Here is a 27,311-nt window from a genome sequence, read left to right on the forward strand (position 1 = left end):
TAGTCTATCCAAGACTAAAAAAAAAGATTTGCCTTTAGATATACCAAGTTATTTATATATCCCGTGCTTGTAAAAATGACTTCCTCCTCCTACGTATAGACGTGTTTTTTTGCACCTGTTAATAAAGCTATTGGATCACTTTCAGTCCACTGAATTGGAAGCCCCCACAGCAAGTTAATAGATGGATTTATCACGTGTGGGCCAGAAAATCTCATTGTGTGTCACTTTCGACTTTGACACGTTCCAGATGGTTTCACATCTCCGTGTTTGAGCTTAATAGAACAATTTCAAGATTTTGCTGAGCATGGCGTTTTCTTTTCTTTTCTTTTTTTTTTTTTTTCTTTTCTTAAGCGATAAAAAAAAAAACAATTTTGCAAGAAAGCTTTAACTCAGCATCTATACTGACTGTCCAAATACCGGCAACTCAGACAGGAGGGATGGCGGGATCTTCTGTGCTTCTGGGTCAATATTTCATAAAATTGTACTCTTCAGCAGAAAATAAAGCAATATTACAATAAAATATAAGGGGGTCTTCTACGCCTTGGAGGCTGGTTTCCATGGATCGAGGAATTTTGTGTGCAGAGAATGACCAGCTTTCATACTTGTGTTGTCAAAATCCAATGTGGTGCCGGTGATCTAAAATATGTACACTCACCGGCCACTTTATTAGGTACAACTGTTCTATTGCTTGGTAACACAAATCGCTAATCAGCCAATCACATTAGGCATCTAGACGTGGTGAAGATGACTTGCTGAAGTTTAAACCGAGCATCAAAATGGGGTAGAAAGGAGATTTAAGTGACTTTGAACGTGGCATGGCTGTTGGTGGCAGACGGGCTGGTCTGAGTATTTCTGGGATTTTCACACACAACCAGGGCAGCCATCAGAAATTTTGGGGCCCCTTACACAGCTTAAGGCCTGGGCCCCACCGGGCCTGACCACCAACATTCCGCAGGGCCCGCCCTCTGGCCGCCCCACCGAATCCGCCCACTGGCCATCCCACCGAGTCCTTCAGTGCACCCACTTCTATTTTAACACTCTTACAACTTAATAAATGAAAATGAATCCAATCTATCAAAGAGACATCCCCATATATTCAGCAAAGAGATATCCCAATCAAGTAAAGAGACTGCTTCATATATTCAGCAAAGAGATATCCCAATCCAACAAAGAGACATCCCCATATATTCAGCAAAGAGATATCCCAATCCAACAAAGAGACAGCCTCATATATTCAGCAAAGAGACATCCCAATCAAGTAAAGAGACTGCTTCATATATTCAGCAAAGAGATATCCCAATCCAACAAAGAGACATCCCCATATATTCAGCAAAGAGATATCCCAATCCAACAAAGAGACAGCCTCATATATTCAGCAAAGAGACATCCCAATCAAGTAAAGAGACTGCTTCATATATTCAGCAAAGAGATATCCCAATCCAGCAAAGAGACAGCCTCATATTTTCAGCAAAGAGACAACGCAATCCAGCAAAGAGACATCCCTTCAGCTGCATCGGCTTACTCTGCAGCCGCTATGCTTTAGCAATTGCTAGTTACTGCAGCTGAAACTACTCGGTCTCCTTGGTTGGGGCCTGGGTGGCCGGGCCCCTCGGAACGCCTGGGCCCCTTACATGTGTATGCGCTGTCCCCCCCTGATGGCTGCCCTGCACACAACCATCTGTCGGGTTTACAGAGAATGGTGGGAAAAAGAGAAAATATCCAGTGAGCGGCGGTTGTGTGGAGGAAAATGCCTTGCAGAGGTCAGAGGAAAATGGGCAGACTGGTTCCAGATGACAGAAAGGCAACAGTAACTCAAATAACCATTTGTTACATCCAAGGTATCCAGAATACCATCTCTAAAGCCCCGTACACACGATCAGATTATCGAAAGATCTGTCGTCCGTTTCTTGTGGCATGCTAGTCTGATGTGGAAAGTGAAGAGGTTTTTTTCATACCAATTTTCCCGTAGGACAGAATTCTATTTCAGAAGTGATGTCATGTGTTGGATTGTTTTGTATGTGTTCTTTCCTCTCTGAGCATGCCCAGTCTTGCTCTTAAGATTTTTTTTTTTGTGTCGAAATCTGTACTAATGAGACGAAAATCGGACATTGTATTACGGACAACAAAAATTTTATAGCCTGCACATCAGGATTTTGTCAGTCGAAAAGTCGGAGTCGGCTGTCGAAAGCACCATACTAACAATCCGAAAATCGGCAGATCGGTCGTCAGACGAAATTTCCCTTCAGATTTTCTTATCGTGTGTACGGGCCTTAAAAGCACAACACATCCAACTTTGAGGCCACTCCTGTCAGCTAAGAACAGGACACTGAGGCTACAATTGGCACAGGATTACCAAAACTGGACAATAGAAGATTGGAAAAACGTTGCCTGGTCTGATGAGTCTGGATTTCAGCTGCGACATTCACATGGTGGGGTCAGAGTTTGGCACATGGATCCATCCTGCCTTGTATCACCGGTTCAGGCTGGTGGTGTAACGGTGTGTGTGTGTGGGGGGGGGGGGGGGGGGTAATGGTTCAGGCTGGTGTTGGTGGTGTGAAAAAAAGTGTAATGCGCTTCAAAGATATACCCACAATAATGGTTATATATAAACATTCAAATCATATCCCGTGCTAGTAGACAAATCCAGTGCACAAAATAAAATCTAGTAAGTGTCTTAAAACGGTGAACAGAGTCCAAATAAAAATCTGGTGACTGTCTTTGAATATGGACTTTGACTACTTATAGTCATACTATTCTAACATGTGCAGATCAATCATTAAACATGTGCAGATCAATCATTAAACATGTGCAGATCAATCATTAAACATGTGCAGATCAATCATTAAACATGTGCAGATCAGTGATCTGATGATCAGAGCTGTATAAAGTACTCGAAAACCCATACTTGAGTAGAAGTGGAAGTGCTCAATCAAAAAGTGACTTGAGTAGAAGTGGAAGTGCTCAATCAAAAAGTGACTTGAGTAGAAGTACTAAAGTATTCAACATTTTTGTACTTAAGTATTGCAAGTAGTTTTTTTTTAAATTTTGCTAATCAAGTACTGAAAGTAAAAGTACCAGTAGTTTTGAAAAAAATGCTACTCAAGTACTGAAAGTAAAAGTACAAGTATTGTGTTATGTAGTTATTAAAGAAAGAAGTCAAAAATTTGAACATCATTGTTTTTTATTATTTCAAATACAGCTTTTTTTTATACATACAGTAGCATTTATTTTGGTATGCGCTGATAATACACATGTTTTGAGCTTCATGAAACCTGCCATCTACTGTTCTGGCAGTGGTAATTTTTATAATTGTAACGAGTAACTATGCAGCACAAAAAAAAATATCGGAGTAGAAGTATTGAAATCATCGAAAAAATGTAGTGAAGTAAAAGTGGAAGTAGGAGAAAAAAATTCTACTCTAGGAAAGTACAGATACCGCCTTTCCGTACTTAAGTACAGTAGTTCTACTTAGTTACTATACATCTCTGCTGATGATGATGGATCCACGACTGGGATGGTGACTGAAAACAAGGTGAATCAAAACAACGTAGTGAGTGGCCTCTTACCATATAGCCAACAAAAAAATGACCTCCAACTAATACATAGTAGTGTAGTGGTAGGTGACACCCCAGTGGTAGAAATGGACTCTTACCGGAGATAAAGGAGGTGAAGACTTCAAGCAAATGTAAGTGAGGGATCCCATGTCAGCAAAACTGAGGAGGTAGGGCACTCTGCTTTCGGATCTTCCTGATCACATCCACCCACAGCATCCAGGCAAGGAACTTGGTGCAACTCATGGAGCAATGGCCCAAAAGTGAATTCCCATAAGAAAGAAAAGGGGCTAATAGTGCATTACCTTTAAAACCAATATTTAAAAAAAAGCAAATACACTTACAGCAATCCAAGTTTAAAGATGCAACAATAGCTGAAGAATGTCACGACCGCCTGCAGAACGGTTCTGTGACCAAGTGACAGCGCGAGCCACACAGGGGTCGTCTACTGGGACTGGAGCATTGGAATTGTCTCAGAAGGAGCTGGCAAACTAAGAAAAACAAATAAATCACATCTGACGAAACGTACGTCGGTCGTGGCGTGCTGACGTCACCACTACGAGTCTGAGGACGGGCGGAAGAGCCGACCGGCCGGCGGCTCATTCAAACCCACGCTTTTCCAATTTATGTCTGTAAGTTGCTCTCCTTTATTTTATATAATAAATCTATGGTTTTACACTATGGAGCGCTTTGTTTTCTTTGCATAATCTTGCCATTGGATTACTTTGGAGAATCTTGCTCAGTCACCCTGGCCCTATTTGGAGGACATCCCTAACTGACTGTTATTGGCATTCCTTTTACCTTTGTCTGGTAAGCGGCTGTGGTGTTGGTGGTGGTCCCTTTTTGAACCATATTGGGCCATTTTGGGTTGCTCCCTTCCTGACTTTTGGCTAGTCACATCTATTCTTTTGGTAAGCAGATTGGATCTAAGGGTGTTGGTGTCACTATTCACTTTGATTCATTGCATGTCTGGTAAGCAGTTAGTATCGGTGGTGGTACACACTTCGGGTGATTTACACTATCATTGACATTACTGGGTGATACAGTATTATGCTATGGAAGCTATCATTCTTTTTTTACATGCACTTGGCATTTGACTACTGAGACATCATGCAAATCTAGAGGATTCATTTTGAAGGCGCTCGACCAGAATTGTTATCTTGAGATTTGGGCGAATTATCTACCTGCATTTGGTAAGAAGTTTGTACATCTAGTGGCTTCACCAGTTTCATCTTGGATTTATACAGACTCCTAATTTTTGGATTTATTTTTCACTGAACATTTGAACATTGTTATTTGTGGTTTCACACAGCCTAATGTATGGTTTATCACCATCACTTTATTTCATAACTTGATTAATGTTTTTGAAATAATATTATTCAATTTAGCGCAACTTATTTATTTATTTTGTTGAGTTGTTTGTCGCACTTTAAGTTGCTGCTTACCTATAGGAGTTTAGTGCAGTTATTCCCCCCCCCCCCCCCCCTTTTGATATCAAACTAAGAAAAACGTTTGTTTGTTTTCTCAAGATGTTCGGTCTTTTTTCATTTGTTTAGCAAAAAAATAAAAAACCCAGCAGTGATTAAATACCACCAAAAGAAAACTATTTGCGTGAAAAAAATGATACAAATCTCATATGGGTACATGGTGGTGTTGCATGACCGCGCAATTGTCATTCAAAGTGTGACAGCGCTGAAAGCTGGCCTGGGCAGGAAGGGGGGGGGGGGGGTAAGAAGTGCCCGGTAGGCAACCGGTTAAATGATCAAAGATAAAAATGCAAACAAATTGAACCCTTCATCTTTAGTGTATTTCAGTATTTTTGACCAGCTGTGTATTATAAACTATTATGGTAAAGAAGCCACTTGTAGGAGGTGAGACCTCCTCATCATCTCTCAGCATTACATACCTGAAACAAAGGCGCTCGTCAGAACAATAGAACCGATATGAGCTCAATAAAGAACTCACAATTAGATGTGCGCCGGATCCCCGCCTGCCAATCATCCATCCCACCACTTCACTCTGCCAAGCCGTCGTTCGATTTCATATCACGTTGCATCTGTTACTAAATACAGTTCATTCCCGAAAAGCACATCATTAACTTTCTAAAAACTCCCGAACACAAATGTCTTCAAAAAGCGAGAGACAATAGCCGAGCACATTTATTGTTTCATAAAAAGTCTCTTATCTGTTTGTTCTATAGTGAGAATTTCGGTATGTTATTAGGCTCATGGGAGAAAGAACCGTTAGCTTGCCGAGTGCCTGAGTAACTATATAAAAAAAAACAAGATGGCCTTATTGTGTATTTAATTACTATAATAGAGGTTTACAATGGAGAGCATCAGACAAAAAAAAATGAATGGGATTTCAGGGAGGTCGGAGGTGTTCTAAATGAAGCAATAAAAGAAAGGCCTCATGCACACTGGACGTTACTAAGTTTTTCTTAGCTTTGTCATAAAATGTTGCATTTCATAAAATGTAGCAAACATTTTTCTCCTTCACTGATGGGTGCTGATGAGGCGGCGCTGATGGGGCTGTACTGATGGGCGCTGATGTGGCGGCGCTGATGGGCGCTGATGTGGCTGCACTGATAGGCACTGATTCGGCTGCGCTGAAGGGCACTGATGTAGCTGTACTGATGGGCGCTGATGCGGCTGCACTGATGGGCGCTGATGTGGCTGTGCTGATGGGCACTGATGCGGCTGCACTGCAATGCTTGCCAGAATTGACACCCATGCGATAAGATTTAGGTACAGGGTTAAAAATGGTTCTACAGCATTTTGGTGCAAATGTGGACCCTTTTTTCCTTGCATCAAAATCGTATCGCATGGGTGTCAATTCTGGCAAGCATTGCACTGTGGGAAAGTGGGAGTTACTAAAATAGCAGAGAGGTGCTTTTTTTAGCTAAAAAGGAGAACATGCTGGGGAGTTTATTGGCTGCAGAAAAAAAAATGTCTGACGCCAGAAACAGCCGCTGCAAAAGCGTCCGTGTGCATGAGGCCTTAAAGGGATGAAATTGGATTTTCTTCTTCCTTCTGGAATCGTTGACCTTCAGTTATTATTATACAGGATTTATATAGCGCCAACAGTTTGCGCAGCACTGATGGGCACTGATGTGGCTGCGCTGATGGGCACTGATGCGGCTGCACTGCAATGCTTGCCAGAATTAACACCCATGCGATAAGATTTAGGTACGGGGAAAAAAGGGTCCTACAGCATTTTGGTGCAAATATGGACCCTTTTTTTTTTCGCATCAAAATCGCATTGCATGGGTGTCAATTCTGGCAAGCATTGCATTGTGGGAAAGTAAGAGTTACTAAAATAGCAGAGAGGTGCTTTTTTTTAGCTAAAAAGGAGAACATGCTGGGGAGTTTATTGGCTGCAGAAAAAAAAAAAATGTCTGACGCCAGAAACAGTCGCTGTAAAAACGTCTGTGTGCATGAGGCCATAAAGGGATGAAATTGGATTTTCTTCTTCCTTCTGGAATCGTTGACCTTCAGTTATTATTATACAGGATTTATATAGCGCCAACAGTTTGCACAGCGCTTTACAATATGAGGGAAGACAATACAGTTACAACACAATACAGAAGAAATTAGAGGACCCTGCTCCTTAGAGCTTACAATCTAGAAGGGAGGGTCAAGTGAAACAAAAGGCAATAACTATGGGGGATGGGCTGATGGAGAAAATGGAAGTATAGTTGTTAGGTGTGGGTTGGATAGGCTTCTCTGAAGAGGAGGGTTTGCAGGGATGGTCTAAAAGCTAATAGAGTAGGAGATAATCAGACAGATTGGGGGGAGGAGTTCCATAGGTTTGGAGAGGCTCTGGAAAAGTCCTGGAGGCGAGTATGGGAGGAGGTGACGCGGGAGCTTGGTATTTTGAGACTAGGTTAGCGATGTAGGTGGGGGCTAAATTGTTGATTGCTTTGTAAGTTGTTAGTATTTAATTAGTTGGGTGAGTGGAAGCCAGTGGAGGAATTGGCACAGAGGAGTAGCGGACACTGAGCGGTTGGTGAGGTGGATGAGCCTGGCAGCATCATTCATGATGGACTGAAGGGGGGGAGGAGCCTATGTAGAGGTAAGCCAATGAGAAGGGAATTGCAGTAGTCGAGGTGCGAGATGACCAGAGAGTGAACTAGGAGCTTTGTTGTGCAATTGGTTAGAAAGGGGCGTATTTTGGAGATGTTGTGGAGGTTGAGGCGGCAAGATTTGGACAGTGATTTGATTCGGGCCTTAAGGCAGAGTTAAGAGTCCAGGACTACACTTAGGACCTCGGCATGCAGGGTTTGGCTGATAGTTGTTCCATCGATTTTGACAGCGAGATCAGGGGAAGGGGCACGTGGTGGAGGAAAAAATAGAATTTTTGTAAGAACTTACCCTTAAAATTATTTTCTCTGACAGTCACCGCCCACTCATTCAATCTGCACGTCTGGGTATTGGCCTTCTCCACAGGAGTAAGCTAGGCAGAAGATTTTGTTAGCATAATCACAAAACCTTTGTATAGACACACCTACAGGGGGCTGTCCCTCTGGTCAATTCCCCCATCTAGCTTCATTCCCAATTCAGTTTGGTAGCAAGCAGCATAGAGACCCATGAACCCTAAAAGAGGGGTGGGGGGCAGCGACTGTCAGAGGACTCAGAAAAGAATTTTACGGTAAGTTCTTACAAAAATTCTATTTTTTCTTAGGTCCTCTGACAGTCGCCACCCACCACTCATTCAATCTGCACGTCTGGGACGTCCTAAAGCAGTGTAGATGTGAGGGGTCGGAAAACGTAACAGTCTAAAAAGCAACGCAGAACCCAGGTCAGAGTAAATAATCTTTTCTGATCCAGAAAAGGAATCACTGGGCAACAAGAAAGCTCAACAGGAGCGAAACCCAGGAAAAAAAAAACAAGAAAGAAACCCCAACAGGAGGAGACAGGCAAAAAAACTACCCTGTCTCCCTTAAGGCACTGCCGAACTCAAACTTTGCGGCCAAAGGAGGCATCCGCTGATGCCAACACATCAAGTTTGTAAACTTAGTAAAGGTATGTACAGACGACCAGGTCGCCGCTTTGCACACCTGAGTCACCAACGCCTGATGGCGGAAAGCCCAAGACGCACTAATCGCTCTGGTAGAGTGCGCTGTGACAGGGAAAGGTGGAACCTGATCCCGAATCGAATAGGCCTGCACAATCGTCTGTCTGATCCATTTAGAAATGGTTGCCGCAGACGTACCCTTCCGAGGTCCCTCGGGAAGGACAAAAAGACAATCCGACTTCCTAAAGGAATTAGTAGACGACAGGTAGACACTGATCGCCCGGACCACATCCAGGGAATGTAAAGCAAACTCACTGGATCTAGATATCCAGCCCGGCATAGTTGCTTGAAGATCTTACAGGAAAAAATTCCGGAGAAAAAGGCTATCTACATAAAAAAAACGGAATTTTTGTAAAATCTTACCTGTAAAATTCCTTTCTCTGAGTCCTCCGACAGTCGCCGCCTCTTCATATTCGTCACATATGGGGTATTCGACTTTGCTCCGAAGGAGTAGCTAGGCAACAGAATATGTTAACAATAAAGCTTTAACATATCCCACCCTCAAGGGGTGGTCCCCTCAGTCAATACCCTCCTACTTCCTGCAACCATATCTCAGTTTTAGTGGAATAGCAGTAGAGTATACATTCAAACCCCAAAAGAGGGGCGGGGGCGGCGACTGTCGGAGGACTCAGAGAAAGGAATTTTACAGGTAAGATTTTACAAAAATTCCGTTTTCTCTTACGTCCTCCGACAGTCGCCGCCTCTTCATATTCGTCACATATGGGGACGTCCCAAAGCAGTGCAAACATGAGGGGTGGGAAACGCATCCGCGCCGAAAGGCAACGCAGTCTCCACATCAAAGAAAGGAACCTTACCAAAGGAAGGAAACCAGCTGGGCAACAGCAAAAATAAGTGCTCAACAGGAGCAACAACCCAGGAAAAGACAAAAAACCCAGGGGATACAAAAGATATCCCAACAGCCAGGAGTCCCCAACAAGGGACCCTAGGGAACAGCCGCACTAAGAACCTTGCGGCCAAAGGAAGCATCCGCCGATGCCTGAACATCTACTTTGTAGAATTCTGTGAAAGTGTGCACGGTCGACCAGGTCGCCGCCTTACACACCTGGGCTACAGAAGCCCCATGACGGCAGGCCCAAGACGTACTCAGAGATCTAGTAGAGTGCGCCTTCACAGGCACAGGGGGAACCTTCCCCTGCAAGGCATAGGCCTGTTCAATGGTCTGCCTGATCCATTTGGCGATGGTGGAGGCCGAAGCCGCCATGCCCTTCCGAGGACCCTCTGGAAGAACAAACAAGGAGTCCGTCTTACGAAAAGACTCAGTCGATTTAAGGTAAACCCTTATCGCTCGAACAACATCCAGAGAGCGCAATCTCACCTCCTTTGGATGTTTAGGCTTCGTGCACAACGAAGGCAAAACAATATCCTCGTTAAGATGGAATTCCGAAACTCGTTTCGGCAGAAAAGAAGGATTAGGTCGCAAGACCACCTTATCCAAATGAACAACCAGGTACGGAGACTTGCAGGACAAAGCCGCCAGTTCCGACACTCTGCGAGCCGAAGTGATCGCCACCAAAAAGGCGACCTTTTTGGACAACATAGACAACGAGATCTCCCTGATCTGTTCAAAAGGAGCACGTTGTAACACAGATAGAACGAGATTCAAGTCCCAAGGGGGCAAGGGATCCCTCCTAGGAGGAACCAGATGCCGCACACCCTGAATAAAAGTGCCAACCAAGGAGTTGGAAGCCACGGGACGTTGAAACAGAACGGCCAGCGCAGACACCTGACCCTTTATCGTAGCCAGCGCCAAACGCTGATCGACACCCGTCTGAAGGAAAGACAGCACACGGGAAACAGAGTACGTGCGGGGTGAAAACCCCCTGGACTCACACCAGGCAAAATAGGCCTTCCAAGTACGGTAATAAACCTTCCCCGAGGAAGACTTCCTCGCGTTGATCAAAGTATGAACGACCTCTGGAGAGAGACCCTTCTCCTTCAGGACCTCGGTCTCAACAGCCAGGCCGTCAAAGCCAGCAACTGTAAAGCAGGATGGTAAATCGGTCCTTGAGACAGTAGATCGTTTCGAAGAGGCAGACGCCAAGGGGCGTCGACCGCCAGATTCACGAGGTCTGCGTACCAGGACCTGCGAGGCCAGTCCGGTGCCACAAGAATCACCGTGCTGCGTTCCGAGTGTAACCTGCGAAGGAACCTGGACAGCAACTGAATCGGTGGAAACGCGTACATCAGCCTGTACTGATGCCACGGGGCCACTAACGCGTCCGACGCGTCTGCCCGAGGGTCGCGCGTCCTTGCCACGAACCTCTTCACCTTGTAGTTGAGGCGAGACGCGAACAGGTCCACATCTGGAAGACCCCACTTCGCGCACAACATCTGAAAGACAGCCGGGTGGAGAGACCATTCCCCCTGATCCAGGGTCTGGCGACTCAGATAGTCCGCCTGCCAGTTCTCCACTCCCGGAATGTGAACCGCCGTTATCGCCGGGACATGAGTCTCGGCCCAAGACAGAATGTCGGCCACTTCTCGAGCCGCTCGGGCACTCCTGGTGCCCCCTTGGTGGTTGATGTAGGCCACCGCCGTGGCATTGTCCGTCTGCACCCGAACCGGGCAGCCCTGCAGCCGGTCCGTCCAGCGATGAAGACAGAGCCTTATCGCACGCAATTCCAGAATGTTGATCGGGAGGGAAGACTCCCCCTCCGACCAGGTCCCCTGGGCGGACAGAACGCCCAGAACACCACCCCAGCCCGACAGGCTGGCATCCGTGGTGATTATCGTCCACGAGATCGGACGAAACGACTTGCCCCCGGACACCAACGGGGACTGGAGCCACCACAGAAGGTTTTCCCTGGTGCGATGACTCAACGAGATCTGAAGATCCAGAGATTGAGGTCGCCCGTCCCACTTGGACAGGATCTCCGCTTGGAGACCCCGCGTGTGAAACTGCGCAAAAGGAATCGCCTCGAAGGCCGAGACCATCAATCCCAGACACCTCATACACGTCCGCAGAGACGAGTGTGGAACGTCCCTGAGGGACCCGACTTCCTCCTGAAGAGTCCTGAGCTTGTCTTCCGGCAGGAAGACCCTCGCCTGCACCGAGTCCAGTATCATTCCCAGATAGGGGAGACGAACCGACGGACTTAGTGTCGACTTTGGAACATTTATCGTCCAACCAAACTCCTGCAGAGTTTGCATTGTGACAGACAGGTCCTTCTCCAGACCCTGTCTGGTCGCAGACCGAACCAGAATGTCGTCCAGATACCCCAGGACAGAAATGCCCTGGGCCCTCAATAATGCCAGAACCGGTGCAAGCACCTTGGTGAAGACCCGCGGAGCCGAGGCGAGACCAAAGGGCAACGCCACGAACTGGTAGTGATCCTCCGCAATGGCAAACCGAAGGTATCTCTGATGACCCTCGAATATGGGGATGTGAAGGTACGCATCCTTCAAATCGATGGAGGCCATGAATTCCCCCGGAACCAGGGCAGCCACCACCGAGCGCAGGGATTCCATGCGGAACTTGCGAACCCGCACAGAGTGGTTCAGAGCCTTCAAGTCCAGAATCGGACGAACCTTGCCCTCCTTCCTGGGCACGGTGAACAGATTGGAATAAAACCCCCGAAATCTGTCCCGATGAGGCACCGGAACCACCACTCCCTGAGCCCTCAGGTCCCGCACCGCCAGGTGCAGATCCCGCAGGCGCTCTGGAGACAGTTGAAGATTTGAGGGAAAAAATCTGCTCTCCGGCCGAGAGAGAAACTCGATCTTGTAACCAGATCGAACGATTTCCAGAACCCATCTGTCCCGCACACGGGCCAACCAGGGCTGAAGAAAACCGAGCAAGCGTCCCCCCACCCCAAAACTGGGTGAGGGCGCCCCTTCAGGCCGAACTGTTATGGGCAGCAGGTCCGGATTGGCCGGACTTCTGTTTCCCAGACCAGGGCTTCTTCTGAGAGCCTTGGCCTTTGAACGGTTTGCCCTTGTAGTGCGGCCGAAAGGCACGAAAGGACCCCTGAGGGGGCCGAAAATTAGCATGCTTCTTCCCAGAAGCCCCCTTAGCCTTGGGGAAATGGGGCAAGAGAGTGCTCTTACCCCCGGTGATCCCCTTAATCAACACATCCAGGGACTCCCCAAAAAGGCGAGACCCATCATAAGGTAGATTGGCTAAGGTCTTACGTGAAGATTGGTCCACCGACCAACATTTCAACCAAACCAGGCGGCGAGACAACACCGCCACGCTGTGCACACGTGCAGCCAACGGAATCAGGTCCAGGTCCGCATCACACAGATACATGACACCCTGGTGGATCTGATCCACCATATCCAGGGTCGCCGCCGAGGCCGAATCGGCCACTAGGACGCGCCTAAGCATCTGCGTCCAACTTGCGATCGCCTGGGCCGCCATGAGAGAAGCAAACAGAGCCTTAAGCATAGAGCCCGTAACAGAATAAGTATGACGGGCAAGAGACTCCAGTCTCCTATCCGTGGCATCACGGAAAACAGGGGAACCCTCTGCAGGAATCGCAGTGGCTTTGTTCAAAACCGCAATTGCATGATCCACTGGCGGAGGCACACACCACCGTTCATCAGTGGCAGGCGAGAAAGGATAACGCAGCTTGAATTTACTTGGTACCGCAAAAGGCTTGCGCAGATCGCGCCATTGATCCTTAACAGCGCGCTGAAAATCAGCATTGCAGGGAAAAACCTGCGGCGTCCTGCGTTTTCTCTGTGTCCCATAAGCCGCCAAAGCAGCGGGGGGACACACTTCGTCCTGCAAACGTAGCGTCTGCTTAATGGAAGCAATCAACTCATCCATGATTGCAAGCTCTTCAGGCGAGCCAGGGGGAGAATTATCAACCCCCTCAACTTCAGCCTCTACCTCAGACCCCACTAGATCAAGAGAGGAGCGGGACCCCGATAGGGGGGTCCCAGCCAGAACAGCCCCATCACCTTCACCCTCAGAATCAGAGGACAGAGCAACTCTGGGCCGTTTAGTAGATTGAGCAGCCACCAGCATTTGCACCTGGGCAGCAAGGCCAGCCACAATAGTGGCTAAATCCCCCCCTGGGGGGGAAACAGCGGTCCCCTGGCTTTCCACCAATACTGTGGGAAACTTGCCCTCCTGAGAATCCATTGCCCCTGTAATGCCAGACAACCAAGGGTTAACTGCACCCTTTCAGCAAGCGCGGCAAGCGCAGCCCACCGCACCACACTCAGGCACAATGAGACCCCCACAGGGAATATACAGACTGAATACAGGCAATGGATAGCAAGAATAGAAGGATAAAACCTGAGGAGACCCCGCTGCTGCTGCTGCCTCGATCGGTGTTCCAGGAAAGAGGAAGTGATGCTGCCAGGGCGCTCTATGCAAGCCTATGGAGGCTACAAGAAAATGGCCACCGTGCATGTAAACCATGCGGCCGGAGCGGGCACCGGTAAAATGGCGTCGTTTGGCGCCGAAAACGCCGCTCCACAGTGCACAAAAACACACACATTTACATCCCAATATATGGATACATGTTAGATCGCCGCAGCGATCGCTGTATATGCCCAAACATGCCATTAAAAAACATGCCCCACAGCACACAGCTTCCCACACTGCCCAGCCTGACACACACAGTGTCACACAGCTCCCCCCCCCCCCCCTTGCAGCCCACAGCATGCAGCCGAGAGATAGGGAGACAAGCAGTGTGATTAAAGGCAGGTTACACAGTCCCAGACTGAGACCCCCCCAGACAGACAGGTCCCCACATAAATGCACTTACCTCACATGGCGTGGGGAACCCGCACAGGCGAACAAGCCGCTGCACATGAGGCAGGGAGAGTCGCAATTCAAGACGCACACAATGGCGGTTAAGAAACCGCACAGCGTCCGGTGAGGTAGCCACCTCACCAATCATCCCTGCACCGAACAGGGATGGGTCGTTCACTGTGCCAGGAGCGTTACCTGGCTGAACGCTCGATGGCAGACTGGGAAGCCACTGACCCACGACCTGCGATCAGGGGGATCAGCCCGAGACCCAGTCCGCATGATCCTCTTCGTCCGAAGAACTAACTAACGCTGACAAAAATAACAGCTAAGTAAAGGTAGAGAGAAAACTCAAACAAAATATTAAAAAGAAGAAAGAGTCTGGGACAAAAAGTCCCAGCACAGAGAGAGCCAGCCACTCCTGACAAGCTAGACATTAAAACTGAGATATGGTTGCAGGAAGTAGGAGGGTATTGACTGAGGGGACCACCCCTTGAGGGTGGGATATGTTAAAGCTTTATTGTTAACATATTCTGTTGCCTAGCTACTCCTTCGGAGCAAAGTCTAATACCCCATATGTGACGAATATGAAGAGGCGGCGACTGTCTGAGGACGTAAGAGAAAACTACTTTTATGCCAGGACCAAAGATCCCAGCAAGGAACTAGGTCCTTACCCCTGACTAGGCAGATTAAAAAAACGGACATCCTATGCAGGAAGCGAGAGAGGGTATACCCCCAGGGACTGCCCATAGGTGTAGCCAGTAATTCTTTTTGCCTAGTGTCCTACTCCTGTAGTGGGGACGGAGAGAGAAGATATGACCCTACTGATATGCATCAGAGGACTGCATCAGTCAATGAACGGTAGAGAAATTATACATTGCTTTGGATAGATTGAGTTTGGGGAAGTGGTGTGACGTCCAGACTGATATATCTACTAGTAAATTTGTGCGGAGACTGAGGAAGTGAGCCGAGGGGTGGATAAATAGATTTGGGTATCATCAGCGTAGAGATGGTATTGGAAGCTATGGGAGGCAATCAGCTGACCCAGAGAGAAGGTGTAGCTTGAAAATAGGCGCGGTCCAAGAACAGAGCCTTGGGGGACGTCAACTGAGAAAGGAAGAGGAGAGGAGGAAGTAGAATTGTAACGCTAAAAGGTGCGGTTGGTTAAGTAGGAAGAGAAACATTGAAGAGTACAGTCACGGAGACCAAAGGGCATGGCGTTTTTTGAGGAGGAGGGGGTGGTCAACCGTATCAAAGGCAGCAAAAAGGTCCAGGAGTAGGAGTACAGAATAGTGTCCATTGGTTTTGGCCGTTAGTAGATCGTTTATTAGTTTTAGAAGAGCAGTTTCAGTGGAGTGTTGAGGCCGAAATCCAGACTGAAGGGGGATCAAGAAGGCCATTCTCAGCAGGGTGGTCGCACAGTCGGTTGTAAACCAGATGTTTAAGGAGTTTGGATAAAAAGGTGAGCAAGGAAATAGGGCTTGGCTGTTAAGATTGGTTGGGTCCAGTGAGGGCTTTTATCAGCCATTGATCAAAACGCAAATTTTTAGGAAAAAAATAAACTAAAACTAATTTTAGTGCACACAAAACAATATAATTTTTTTTTTCCATTTACCTTGCTATCACAATGTCAAACTCCCAAATGTGATCGATTTTGGCAGCTGACAGATTCTTTATACAGATATCAGAGGTCTATTAGACCCATGATGCTGATGTCTCTCCTGCCCTCCAAAGCAGCTAACCATACACAGTCTTTAGGATCTTGGCAATCTTCTCATATCCTAGGCCATCTTTATGTAGAGCAACAATTCTTTTTTTCAGATCCTCAGAGAGTTCTTTGCCATGAGGCGCCATGTTGAACTTTCAGTGACCAGTATGAGAGAGTGAGAGCGATAACACCAAATTTAACACACCTGCTCCCCATTCACACCTGAGACCTTGCAACACTAACGAGTCACATGACACCGGGAAGGGAAAATGGCTAATTGGGCCCAATTTGGACATTTTCACGTAGGGGTGTACTCACTTTTGTTGCCAGCGGTTTAGACATTAATGGCTGTGTGTTGAGTTATTTTGAGGGGACAGCAAATTTACAGTTATACAAGCTGTACACTCACTACTTTACATTGTAGCAAAGTCTCATTTCTTCAGTGTTGTCACATGAAAAGATAGAATAAAATATTTACAGAAATGTGAGGGGTGTACTCAGATTATATATATATATATATTTCTAGATTGTAAGCTCTAATGAGTAGGGCCCTCTAATTCCTTCTGTATTGTAACTGTATTGTCTTCCCTCACATTGTAAAGCGCTACGCAAACTGTTGGCGCTATACAAAATATATATATATATATATATATATATATATATATATATATACATACATACACACACACACACACACACACACACACACATATACACACATACACACACATACATACATACACAATTTATGATACAATATATACACACAGTAATATATATATATTTTTTTTATATTATAGTGTATGTATGCATTTTTATTTTTTTATTTTAAACTGTTCATTTTGGTTTTCGGCCAAGTGCATCCTAAATTTTTTGGTTTCGGTCCAGAATTTTAATTTCAGTGCACCACTAGTTTTTTTTTTTTTTTTCCCCAATATACAGCAAAAGTAGACGGACAGGAATAGTGGTATGCAAAGTTATTAACAAGACAGACAACTTTTCTTGAAAAATATCTATTTAATGAGATGAAATACGCCTATTACACTGCGCACATACAGTGCCTCCATGTGCTTTTAAATAAAGGATTACAAAAAAGTACAGATATTTTTCGACATTAGTTATGAAATGCACCACGACTGACGCAGCTGTTTGGTGACACCTAAAAGGACAATTGCGCTTTCACTTTGTATTCTGTGAATACATTCCTAAAATACAAAGGCTTCTGTGAATGGGCAGCAGAGAGGAAGGGTGGGTATAGCTGCTCTGTGTGCTTCTCTCCTGTGAGATCCTGGAGTGTCCAGCAGACCAATAAACCGGTCAGATATAAAGAACAGAGATAAGCACAGGAGAGGTCATGCACCTCCTTGGACTTAACTAATAGAGCGCCTTCACTTTTTACAAAATGGCTGAATTCCCAGAATTCTGCTTTAACTTTTTTTGTAACAAAACTTCAAAACCACCAAAAAAAAAAAAAAAAAAAAAAATAAAGTTAACAAGCTCTGAGGTTCCATTCCTGTATTAAAAAATAAAGATAAAATGGTAAAAAGGCAACTTAATGCATATTTACATCAGAGCCGAAGAATGTTCCCCGTCTTCAGTAACAATTCCTCTTTCAAAGCCAAAGATATTTTTTTATTTCAGCTGATAAATATTCAGTGTTTGGAGAGTCGCATTTACAACATGTGAATAATTGCGCTGGTAATTGATGCGCTAACATTCAGGAGATGTGACCGGACAAAACTCAGGAGTTAATAAGAAGGATCCGTCCTTTCCAAATATAAAAAACAAAAAAGACGACTCATGGCCATTGGCTCATCAGCAAGGTTCAAAGAGGTCAGCGCTGGGTTTGCCGAAGCTAAAATTGAAAAGGTGAACACCGTAGACCAGGGATCCTCAAAATACGGCCCTCCAGCTGTTACGGTACTACACATCCCATGAGGCATTGTAATACTCTGAGATTTACAGATATGATGGGAATTGTAGTTCCTGAACTGGAGGGCCATAGTTTGAAGACCCCTGCCTTAGACCCTCCTCACCACCAACTTACCCCCCCCATTCCCGGTCCCGCTGTACTTACCTCAGTGGCTGATCGGTGTCCACACAGCTGGTGTAATAGTCCGGGAATCTCTTCTTTCTGCAACACTTCTGGGATTGATCGAAACAATGCTCTGTGTCGGTGCTGACCAATCAGAAGCGCTCTGATCCATTCCAGAAGCACTGCAGAAGTAAGGAGGAGAAGAGCAGGGATTTCACATTTCTGGACCACTACAGCAGCTGCATGGGCACTGACAGGTCATCATCCAGGTAAGTACTTGGGAATGAGGGGAGGGGTTTGGGGTCCTGGACCACTTAATGTTTATAGTGGAAAGCCCACCTCAAGCTTCCTTAGGCACCCATTCTATCAGAGGGCAGTTCCATGCTGTACAGCAGCAGTCCCCAACCTCCCTGGCACCAGGGACTGGTCTCAGCAACCTTGTGTGTTTTGGGGGGAGGGGGGGTCTGTGCTGCCCGTTACCTCTGGGGAAGGTGTGCTGCCTGTCACCTCCCTTGTGGGAGGGAGGCGTGTGTGAAGTCTGTCACCTGGAGGGTGGGGGGTGTGTGTGTGTGTTGGCACAACCTGCCACCTCCAGAGGGTGTAGGCATGCGAGTACCACCTGTCACCTTAAGGGGGAGGCGTGTGTGCAGCCTGTCGCCTGGAGGTGTGTGTGGGCACAACCTGCCACCTCAAGAAGGTGTAGGCGTGCAAGTACCACCTGTCACCTCAAGGGGGGGGGGAGGCGTGTGTGCAGTCTGTCACCTGGAGGGTGGGGGGTGTGTGTTGGCACAACCTGCCACCTCCAGAGGGTGTAGGCGTGCGAGTACCACCTGTCACCTCAAGGGGGGAGGAGTGTGTGCAGCCAGTCGCCTGGAGGATGGGTGTGTGTTGGCACAACCTGCCACCTCCAGAGGGTGTAGGCGTGTGAGTACCACCTGTCACCTCAAGAGGGAGGCGTGTGTGCAGCCTGTCACCTGGAGGGTGGAGGTATGTGTTGGCACACCAGCCACCTCCAGAGGGTGTAGGCGTGTGTAGCCTGTCACCTCCGGCCCAACCTGGTGACCACAGAGGAGGACTGGAGTAGTGGTGCTAGGAGAAGGGGAGTGGATGGCCTCTGGTGGTGGGAGGGTGGCAGTACCGGTTGTGCTGGCTAGCTCGTCTGCCACCTACCCCCTGCAATGCATGCCGTGAACCAGTCCGCAGCCTGGGGGGTGGCGGACCCCTACTGTACCCCATTACCATCTACCAGAAACAATTTCATTTAGTAAAATACTTTTTCTATACATTGACATATTATCTTTGTAGCTTTATAATTAAAAAAAAAAAAAAAAAAAGCTAAAATAAAAAAGGCCAACGTGCCGTTCTAAGGGGTCCGTGCCGCATTTACTCCATGTTCACACCTTAGCGTTTTTGCAGCCTGCGTTTCAGCGGTCACAGCAGCCTTTCCAAATGAATAGGTAGCTGCGCCTGCATTTCCGCAAAAAAGAAAAAGTTGCATGAACCTTTTCTAAAACGCAGCTGCAGGGAAATTTTGTGGTCTTCTTGACAATGCAGTTCTCGCACCGCGGGCTGAGATGCATGGGGAGTGCCATTGAGAATGAACTCGTAGGAGCAGCGCGACCCGGTTGCGGTACAGATGCGATTCCCACATTCATAGGTGTGAACTTAGCGTCATACATTTCAGTCAACCATTTTGAGAGCCAAATCAAGGAGAATTCACCAGGAATTATCGAGCAATGCCACAATCAGCCAACCGCCCGCATACTCCACAACTTCTCCCAAAATGGGCAGCCAAACCGGTTTTGAAGGTATCAGGAACCTGGAGGGATTTCCAAAACTATTTTTTTTTTTTTTTTTTTTTAACAATTGTAAAAATAAACACCCCCACTCTAATAAAATGCCCCCCAGGAAATAAAATAATTATTGGACTATACAATCTTAAATAACTGTCTCTTAAAAAAAAAAAAGTTCAGTCCTGAGGTTTGATGAAGCCTTTCTTGGCTTTGCTGCTTTTTATATTACAATTTTCATCTTCTTCTTTTATAGCTTTGTGGTCTCTCTTCTTTGCAAATTTCTTTTTTATTGTTCCCACCAACGACTCGTACCTGCAGAGGAAAGTGGGGAGGTTAGCTCGTCAAGGGACAAACAAGACACCCATAAAACCAGCAACAAACAAAAGGAACCGATTCCTAAAAGATTAACTCACTCCAAATGCCCAATTCTTTAGGAGCGCACTGCCCACGGTGCCCCGGCATAGACCGCACTGCACACAGTGCCCCGGCACCCTGTGGTGGCTGGCACCCTGTGGTGGGTGGGTGGGTGTCTGGCACACTGTCTGTGGGTGGCTGGCTGGCACACTGTCTCTGGGTGGCTGGCTGGCACACTGTCTCTGGGTGGCTGGCTGGCACAGGGCCTGTGGGCGTCACAAAAATATCGGCAATATCGGCCAGTTCTGGGGCCGATGCCTATATATCAGGGAAAGTGTGAATCGGCCTTGCCGATAATCGGTCTATCCCTAATATATACACATATGATCTAGCAGACAGGTGCCGCCCTGTAGCAGTAAAGTGGCCATACAGCAGACCTACATTGGTAAAAGCAGAGGTTGAATGGATTGCAAAGAAACAAGATAAAAAATAATTGAATGAAACACAAAAAAAAAAACTCAAATTAAAGACCGTCCCCGGCTTCCTCAGACTGAAGTATTGCTTTCACTAAAACCTCCAAGTAGTTACAAATGGCTACAAATGTCTTACAGATGAGTTCCTTTCACCAGATTTACAAACACTACTCTATCACAGCGCTCCCATGTGGCAGCTCTCTTCCCAGCATGCCTTTCTGGGGACGGAATCCCGGTGATCTATAGTGAGCGTTGCTGAATATGATAATTATGTAGCATATGGCGGCGCTCCCTCCCGCTGCTCACACTACGGCCTTGGAAAGTATTCCTGGGAAGATGGATGGCGGTGGTAATGGATTCTGCAGAGTATGTATATATATTAATGATAAGTCTCTTCTAATTTCCTGACCAGCAAGTGGGAAGATAAATCTCACCTGCGAGCCATTTCTTCATCTGACACATCGGCATCCATTTTACTCTCGTCAAGGTCCTCTTCTGTCGTCTGGGAGTTCATCTGTACCATCAGCTTCTGCCAATCCAAAGCCAACAAAGTTCGTTAGTATCAGCTGAGAATTATATACTGTATGTATACATATAGACTCAGTGGTTAGCACTTCCATCTGGCAGCACTGGGGTCATTGGTTTAAATCCCACCCCCAGCACAACCTGCCTGGAGTTTGCATGTTCTCCCTGTGTGGGTTTCCTCCAGATACTCCGCTTTCCTCCCACACTCCAAAGACATGCTGGGAGGTTAATTGGCTGCTGTCTAAAATTGGCCCCAGCATATGTATGTATGAGTGTGAGTTAGGGACTTTAGATTGTAAGCTCCTTGAGGGCAGGGACTGATGTGAATGTAATATATAAGCGCTGTGTACATTGACATCGCTATACAAGTATCTAAGGGGGGGGGGGAAAAGCAGTATTGATCTTAAAAATGGGTGGGAGGAAGGAATCCCAAAAGGGAACCTTTAGAATTTTGGAAACTATTTGTGTCAGGTACCACATCCTATATGGAAATACACTACAATACCAAAAGTATTGGGACACCTGCCTTTACACGCACATGAAAGGAGTTGTAAAGGCAGACGGTGCATTCTATACATGAGGATAAAAAGCCTTCTGTGTGTATCAGCCCCCCTAATACTTACCCAAGACCCCTCTTTATCCAGCAATGTCCACGAGTCCCTCGGCTGTCTGGGACCCACCCTCCTGATTGGCTGAGACACCACAGTGGCACCACTGGCCCCTGCTGCTGTCAAAGTCAGTTAGCCAATCAGGAGAAAGAGGGGCCAGGGCTGAACAGCAGCTCCATAACTGAATGGACACACAGAGCTGCAGCTCGACTCGGGTGCCGCCATAGCAAGCTACTTGCTGTGGGGGCAATCAACAGGAGGGAGGGGTCAGGAACAGTGAAGAGTCCTGACCTCAACGCGTTAGAACACCCTTTAGGATGAATTAGAGAACAGACCTCGAGACAGGCCTTCTCATCCAACATCAGTGCCTGACCTCACAAAAGTGCCTGACCTCACAAAAGTGCTTCTGGAAACCTTGTGGACGGCCTTCCCAGAAGAGTTGAAGCTGTTATAGCTGCAAAGGGTGGGCCAACTCAATATTGAACCCTACGGACTAAGACTGGGATGCCATTAAAGTTCATGTGTGTATAAAAGGATATTTTACTTCAGTTTAATCAATTAAAGAAAAAAAATTGTATACGCGTTACATAATTACCTTTTGCAACCTACAAGTAGATCTCTGGGGATTTTGTACAGCTGCAGTTTTAAATACTGAGCAGGGGCAATCAGATTATAAAGACTGCTGAATGACTCCAAAGATGGACAACCCCCCCCCCCCCCCCGCCTGCTCTGTAGCCAAAAGACGGCTACAGATCAGGCTCACATTGGACGTCCTCCCGTGATCGCGCTTCTTGCGCGCCCCCTGCAGCGCACAGCGGCACGGATCTGCGATTGCCGTGTCCTTCAGACTCCAGTCATAGCTGATCACAGTGTAAAAAGGATTTGCCACTTATAGACAGCACGTGAGGGAGAGAAAGAGAGAAGAGGAGGGGGGGGGGGGGGGAAGAAGAGGAGAATGTTGTTTGGGTACAGTGTTGCATGACCGCGCAATTGTCATTCAAAGTGCGACAGCGCTGAAAGCTGGTCTGAGTGACAGTGCCCAATAGGTCTCTCTCTCTCTCTCTCATATATATATCTCTAATGCATTTACAAACTGTCCTCTTTATCTGCTCTGTAATGGTTTTGCAGAGAACAGCCCCGATCCTCCTCTTCCCTGGTCCCCCAATGCCACTCTAGGCCCCTCCCCCGTGCTGAGTGCCCCCATAGCAAGCTCGGTGAGAGCTGGCTGGAGGAAGGGAGACACTCCTTCACACAATAACAGAGCGCAGGCTGTCAATCACAAGCTGTGTGCTGAAAATCCCTCCCATCACCTTTTTTCACTTGGTGTCAGGCAACCTTGTCAGAAGTGACTCATGCAGATATTAGAGCAGAGGAAGGAGGCAGCAGACAGAAATGACACTTAGTGCTCCGGACTGAGACAAGTACACACTATGGAGGGATATGCATTGCTCACATTTTATATCTGAGGTTTACAACCACTTTAAATTGAACGTGTCACTATACCTATATCAGGTAACATGACAGAGTCTCTTTACACTCACACAGGCTGGATAGAAAAAAAGGGGGGGGGGGGGGATAATGGATGGGAGGAGTTTCCTCCGAAACTGGACCCAACCCAATATGACTGCAGGAGGGTCTATAGGTTCCACTGGTAATAGGACTAATTCTATAGTTCAGGACTCACCTCAACCTCCGGGTTAAAGCCTTTAAAGGACATCCGTCCATACAGGAAATCTATACAGGGAATGAAGCTTCTTTCTTCAATAATATTACTCCTATAAAAAAAAAGATATAAAATAATTCAGAGTAGACAAGGTTTATCTACCTAGGCAAGCTACAGCCTTATGGGTGGCACCATGCTCTGCCTGAAATCCAGGGTGTTCGATTATCCAAATAGTGGCAAAAGCTTGCATGGACAAAAATCTTACCTGACTCCAATAGTCACTAGGAACTCTTTCACATAGGCGTCTGGCTCCACCATCCCTCTGAAATGCGTTTTGTAATGATCACTTTTTCAGAAGCAACCAAGAGCCAGTTTACAGGAATCCGGGGCGCTGCACCCTCCGCTGAGCCAAGCACCCTTCCCCTGAGCCCGGCGCCAAGCACCCTTCCCCTGAGCCCGGCGCCAAGCACCCTTCCCCTGAGCCCTGCGCCAAGCACCCTTCCCCTGAGCCCTGCGCCAAGCACCCTTCCCCTGAGCCCTGCGCCAAGCACCCTCCCCTGAGCCCTGCGCAAAGCACACTCCCCTGAGCCCTGCGCAAAGCACACTCCCCTGAGCCCTGCGCAAAGCACACTCCCCTGAGCCCTGCGCAAAGCACACTCCCCTGAGCCCTGCGCAAAGCACACTCCCCTGAGCCCTGCACCAAGCACACTCCCCTGAGCCCTGCACCAAGCACCCTCCCCTGAGCCCTGCACCAAGCACACTCCCCTGAGCCCTGCACCAAGCACACTCCCCTGAGCCCTGCACCAAGCACACTCCCCTGAGCCCTGCACCCCAGATACAACCGACCCTTTAAGGGTAGCCATACTTTTGTCGCAGCCCGGGATGAAACCAATTTTGACACCCCTGCACTAGAACAATGGATCTCCAAAGACCAATGCTATGCCGCTATCCCTGGATGTAAAATAGGATTCCTCAGACAGGTAAGTTGCACTCCCATTTCACAGCTCAATTTTCAATGCTGTCTGGATGGCAAGTTTCACATAAAGAAGAATTACAGCCAATTACACATCGCAGTTTTAAAATAACTTTCGGCAATTGTTGTATGAATATATAGAGATTGAATAGAAGCCCCCCTTCATTATGTGTCTGAAGGTCATCCTGCTGCAAGATCTCCGACAATAGAAGATAACATTACAACACGCTGTTCAGCGAGAGCTCCGAATCTGCCAGAAATATATTCATAGGATTGGATTTTTTTTCCTGTCTCAGACATAAAGGAAGAGGGTTTAAAATACTTCTATTCATGAGGATGTGTTATGAAGGTTTACATATATTAGCCAAGTCTGCAGTGGTGACATTTTGGAAACAAAAAGAAAAAAAAAAAAATATATATAATAAATCTCTTTATAGATGTTTTTAGTATAATGAAAAGCAGAAAAAACACTTCCCTTACTTGCCTGAAAGGGTATAGAGGGGTCACCCCATAGAAGGCGCTTACTGTAAAGCGCTATAAATGGAAAAGTCTATTACTATATATACAGAATATACAGCGGTGCCATGTCTTCCTCATATACACCATCTGGCTCTAAAGGAAAACTTATAGTCAACTTATCAAAAACTACATTAAAGCGGAGTTCCGCACCCCCCCCCCCCAAAAAAAAATAAAAAAGTCAGCAGCTACACACACTGTACACATACTGTAGCTGCTGACTTTCATTATTAGGACACTTACTTGTCCTGGAGTCCATCGATGTCGGCACCACAGCCAATGTTTCCATGAGCTGTCGGGGTGCTGCCGCCGCCATTGCCGGTAAGGCAGCCCAGCAGTGAAGCCTTGCGGCTTCACGGCCAGGTCCCTACTGCGCATGCGCGAAGTGTATGGTAATTGGCCAGGAAGTAGAGGGAGAAGTAGGGGGACTGAACTTCTGATGTACCTCGCCACGGTGAGGTCCGACAGAAGTGGGGACAGGGTACCTGTCAAAAAACAGGTACCTGCTCCCCCCGAAATGTGGCACCGGAGGGGAGGGGGGGAGGGAGACAGATAAGCGGAAGTTTCACTTTCGAGTGTGACTCTGCTTTAAAGCTGAACTCCAGGCAGATATAAAGATGCAAATTGATGCATTCATACCAGAGACATCAATGTCTTGCAACCCCCTATACAGCAGAACTCCGACTGGAGGGGTAATATGGAAAATGTGCTGACAAGGAACATGCATATAGAAGGAGTAGGGAGATGACCTCATCAGTTTGCTGCTACTCTGTCACTGTCCAGTCAGCAGGCTGGGTGGTGAGATGCTCACTCTATTCCCCCCCTGTGTGCGACTTGGGGGGGTTGATTGGGGCTTACAGCTAGTGAAAAAAACAAAATTTCAGAAAGTAAGAATATTGAAAACAATTAGAATAATATTGTGTGAAAGTTGAATATTGTAGACTCATGGTGTCTCACTCTATCGGCTTAATAACTCAAAAACACCTGTAAAGGTTTCCTGAGCCTTTAAATTGGGGGTCTCAAACTGGTGGCCCTTCAGCTGTTGCAGAACTACAATAACTGGTGGCACTTCAGCTGTTGCAGAACTACAATTCACAGGAGGCATTGCAAGGCCAACAGTTACAAGCATGACTCTCATAGGCAGAGGCATGATGGGACTTCTAGTTCCGCAACAGCTGGAGGGCCGCCAGTTGAGACCCCCCCCCCCCCTCTTAGTCTGGTTCAGAAGTTTACACAATCATGGGGAGGACTGCTGACTTGACAGTTCTCCAGTAGACAGTCAGTGACACCCTGCACAAGGAGGGTAAGTCACAAAAGGTCATTGCTAAAGAAGCTGGCTGTTCACAGAGTGCTGTATCCAAGCATATTAACGGAATAGTTGAATGGAAGGAAAAAGTGTGGTGGAAAAAGATGAACAAGCAACAGGGATAACGGCAGCCTTGAGAAGACTGTGAAGCAAAGGCCATTCAAGAATTTGGGGGATATTCACAAGGAGTGGACTACAGCTGGTATCAGTGCGTCAAGAGCCACCACAGACGTATCCAGTACACGGGCTACAAACGTCCCTTTCCTTGTGTCACCCCACTCCCGAACCAGAGACAACGTCCGAAGCATCTTACCTGGGCGAAGGAGAAAAAGGACTGGAATGTCGCTCAGTAGCTGTTATAACACTGGTATTTATCGTCAAAGTAATGACTTATTTTTACTATGGGCAAATCGGCAAGTGGGTAATAAATGCAGTGCAATGCTCCTTCTGCTCTGGTAGCAGATTTTGTCATGATGGGATTCATGCCAAGGCCCTGCGACAAAATCTCAGTCATTTTTGGAATCCCCAGATCCGCTTCCAGTTCTCGCTCGGTCAGTCAATGACTTTTGTGGATTGTTACACGTTCAACATTTCCGAGTGTATGGATTGCTTTCAAACAGATTCTCCACCATATTTGAGGAGTTTGTGCCACACTTATTTGCGCTGCACTCATTGTATCCCCAAAACATCCAAACAGTTTATGCGAATGAATGTTCAAGCGAACGCAAAATTTCATGTTTAGTCTAAACAAAATGTGTGAAATTTGTGGAAAGGGGAGGGGGGAGAGAGAGAGAGAGAGAGAAAACGTGGCAAAAGGCGAGAGAGAGAGAGAGAGAGAGAGAGAGAGAGAGGAGAGAGAGAGAGAAAACGTGGCAAAAGGCGAGAGAGAGAGAGAGAGAGAGAGAGAGAGAGAGAGAGAGAGAGAGAAAACGTGGCAAAAGGCGAGAGAGAGAGAGAGAGAGAGAGAGAGAGAGAGAGAGAGAGAGAGAAAACGTGGCAAAAGGC

General features: G+C 47.0%; 1 protein-coding gene across 1 annotated transcript in view; it reads right to left on the reverse strand.

Moving 5' to 3' along the window:
* Positions 1 to 19,982: 19,982 nt before the first annotated feature.
* MPHOSPH6 (M-phase phosphoprotein 6) overlaps positions 19,983 to 27,311 on the reverse strand; it is a 28,913-nt gene continuing 21,584 nt past the window's right edge. The window contains exons 3-5 of the mRNA XM_082269693.1: positions 23,533 to 23,623; positions 21,150 to 21,244; positions 19,983 to 20,200 (exon numbers count right to left, since the gene is read on the reverse strand). Coding sequence (XP_082125819.1) covers positions 20,065 to 20,200; positions 21,150 to 21,244; positions 23,533 to 23,623 — 322 coding nt within the window. The 3' untranslated portion in view covers positions 19,983 to 20,064. The remainder of the gene's footprint in view (positions 20,201 to 21,149; positions 21,245 to 23,532; positions 23,624 to 27,311) is intronic.

The sequence above is a fragment of the Pelophylax lessonae genome (assembly GCF_965119305.1).
Source record: "Pelophylax lessonae genome assembly, chromosome: 10".
Lineage (NCBI taxonomy): Eukaryota > Metazoa > Chordata > Amphibia > Anura > Ranidae > Pelophylax > Pelophylax lessonae.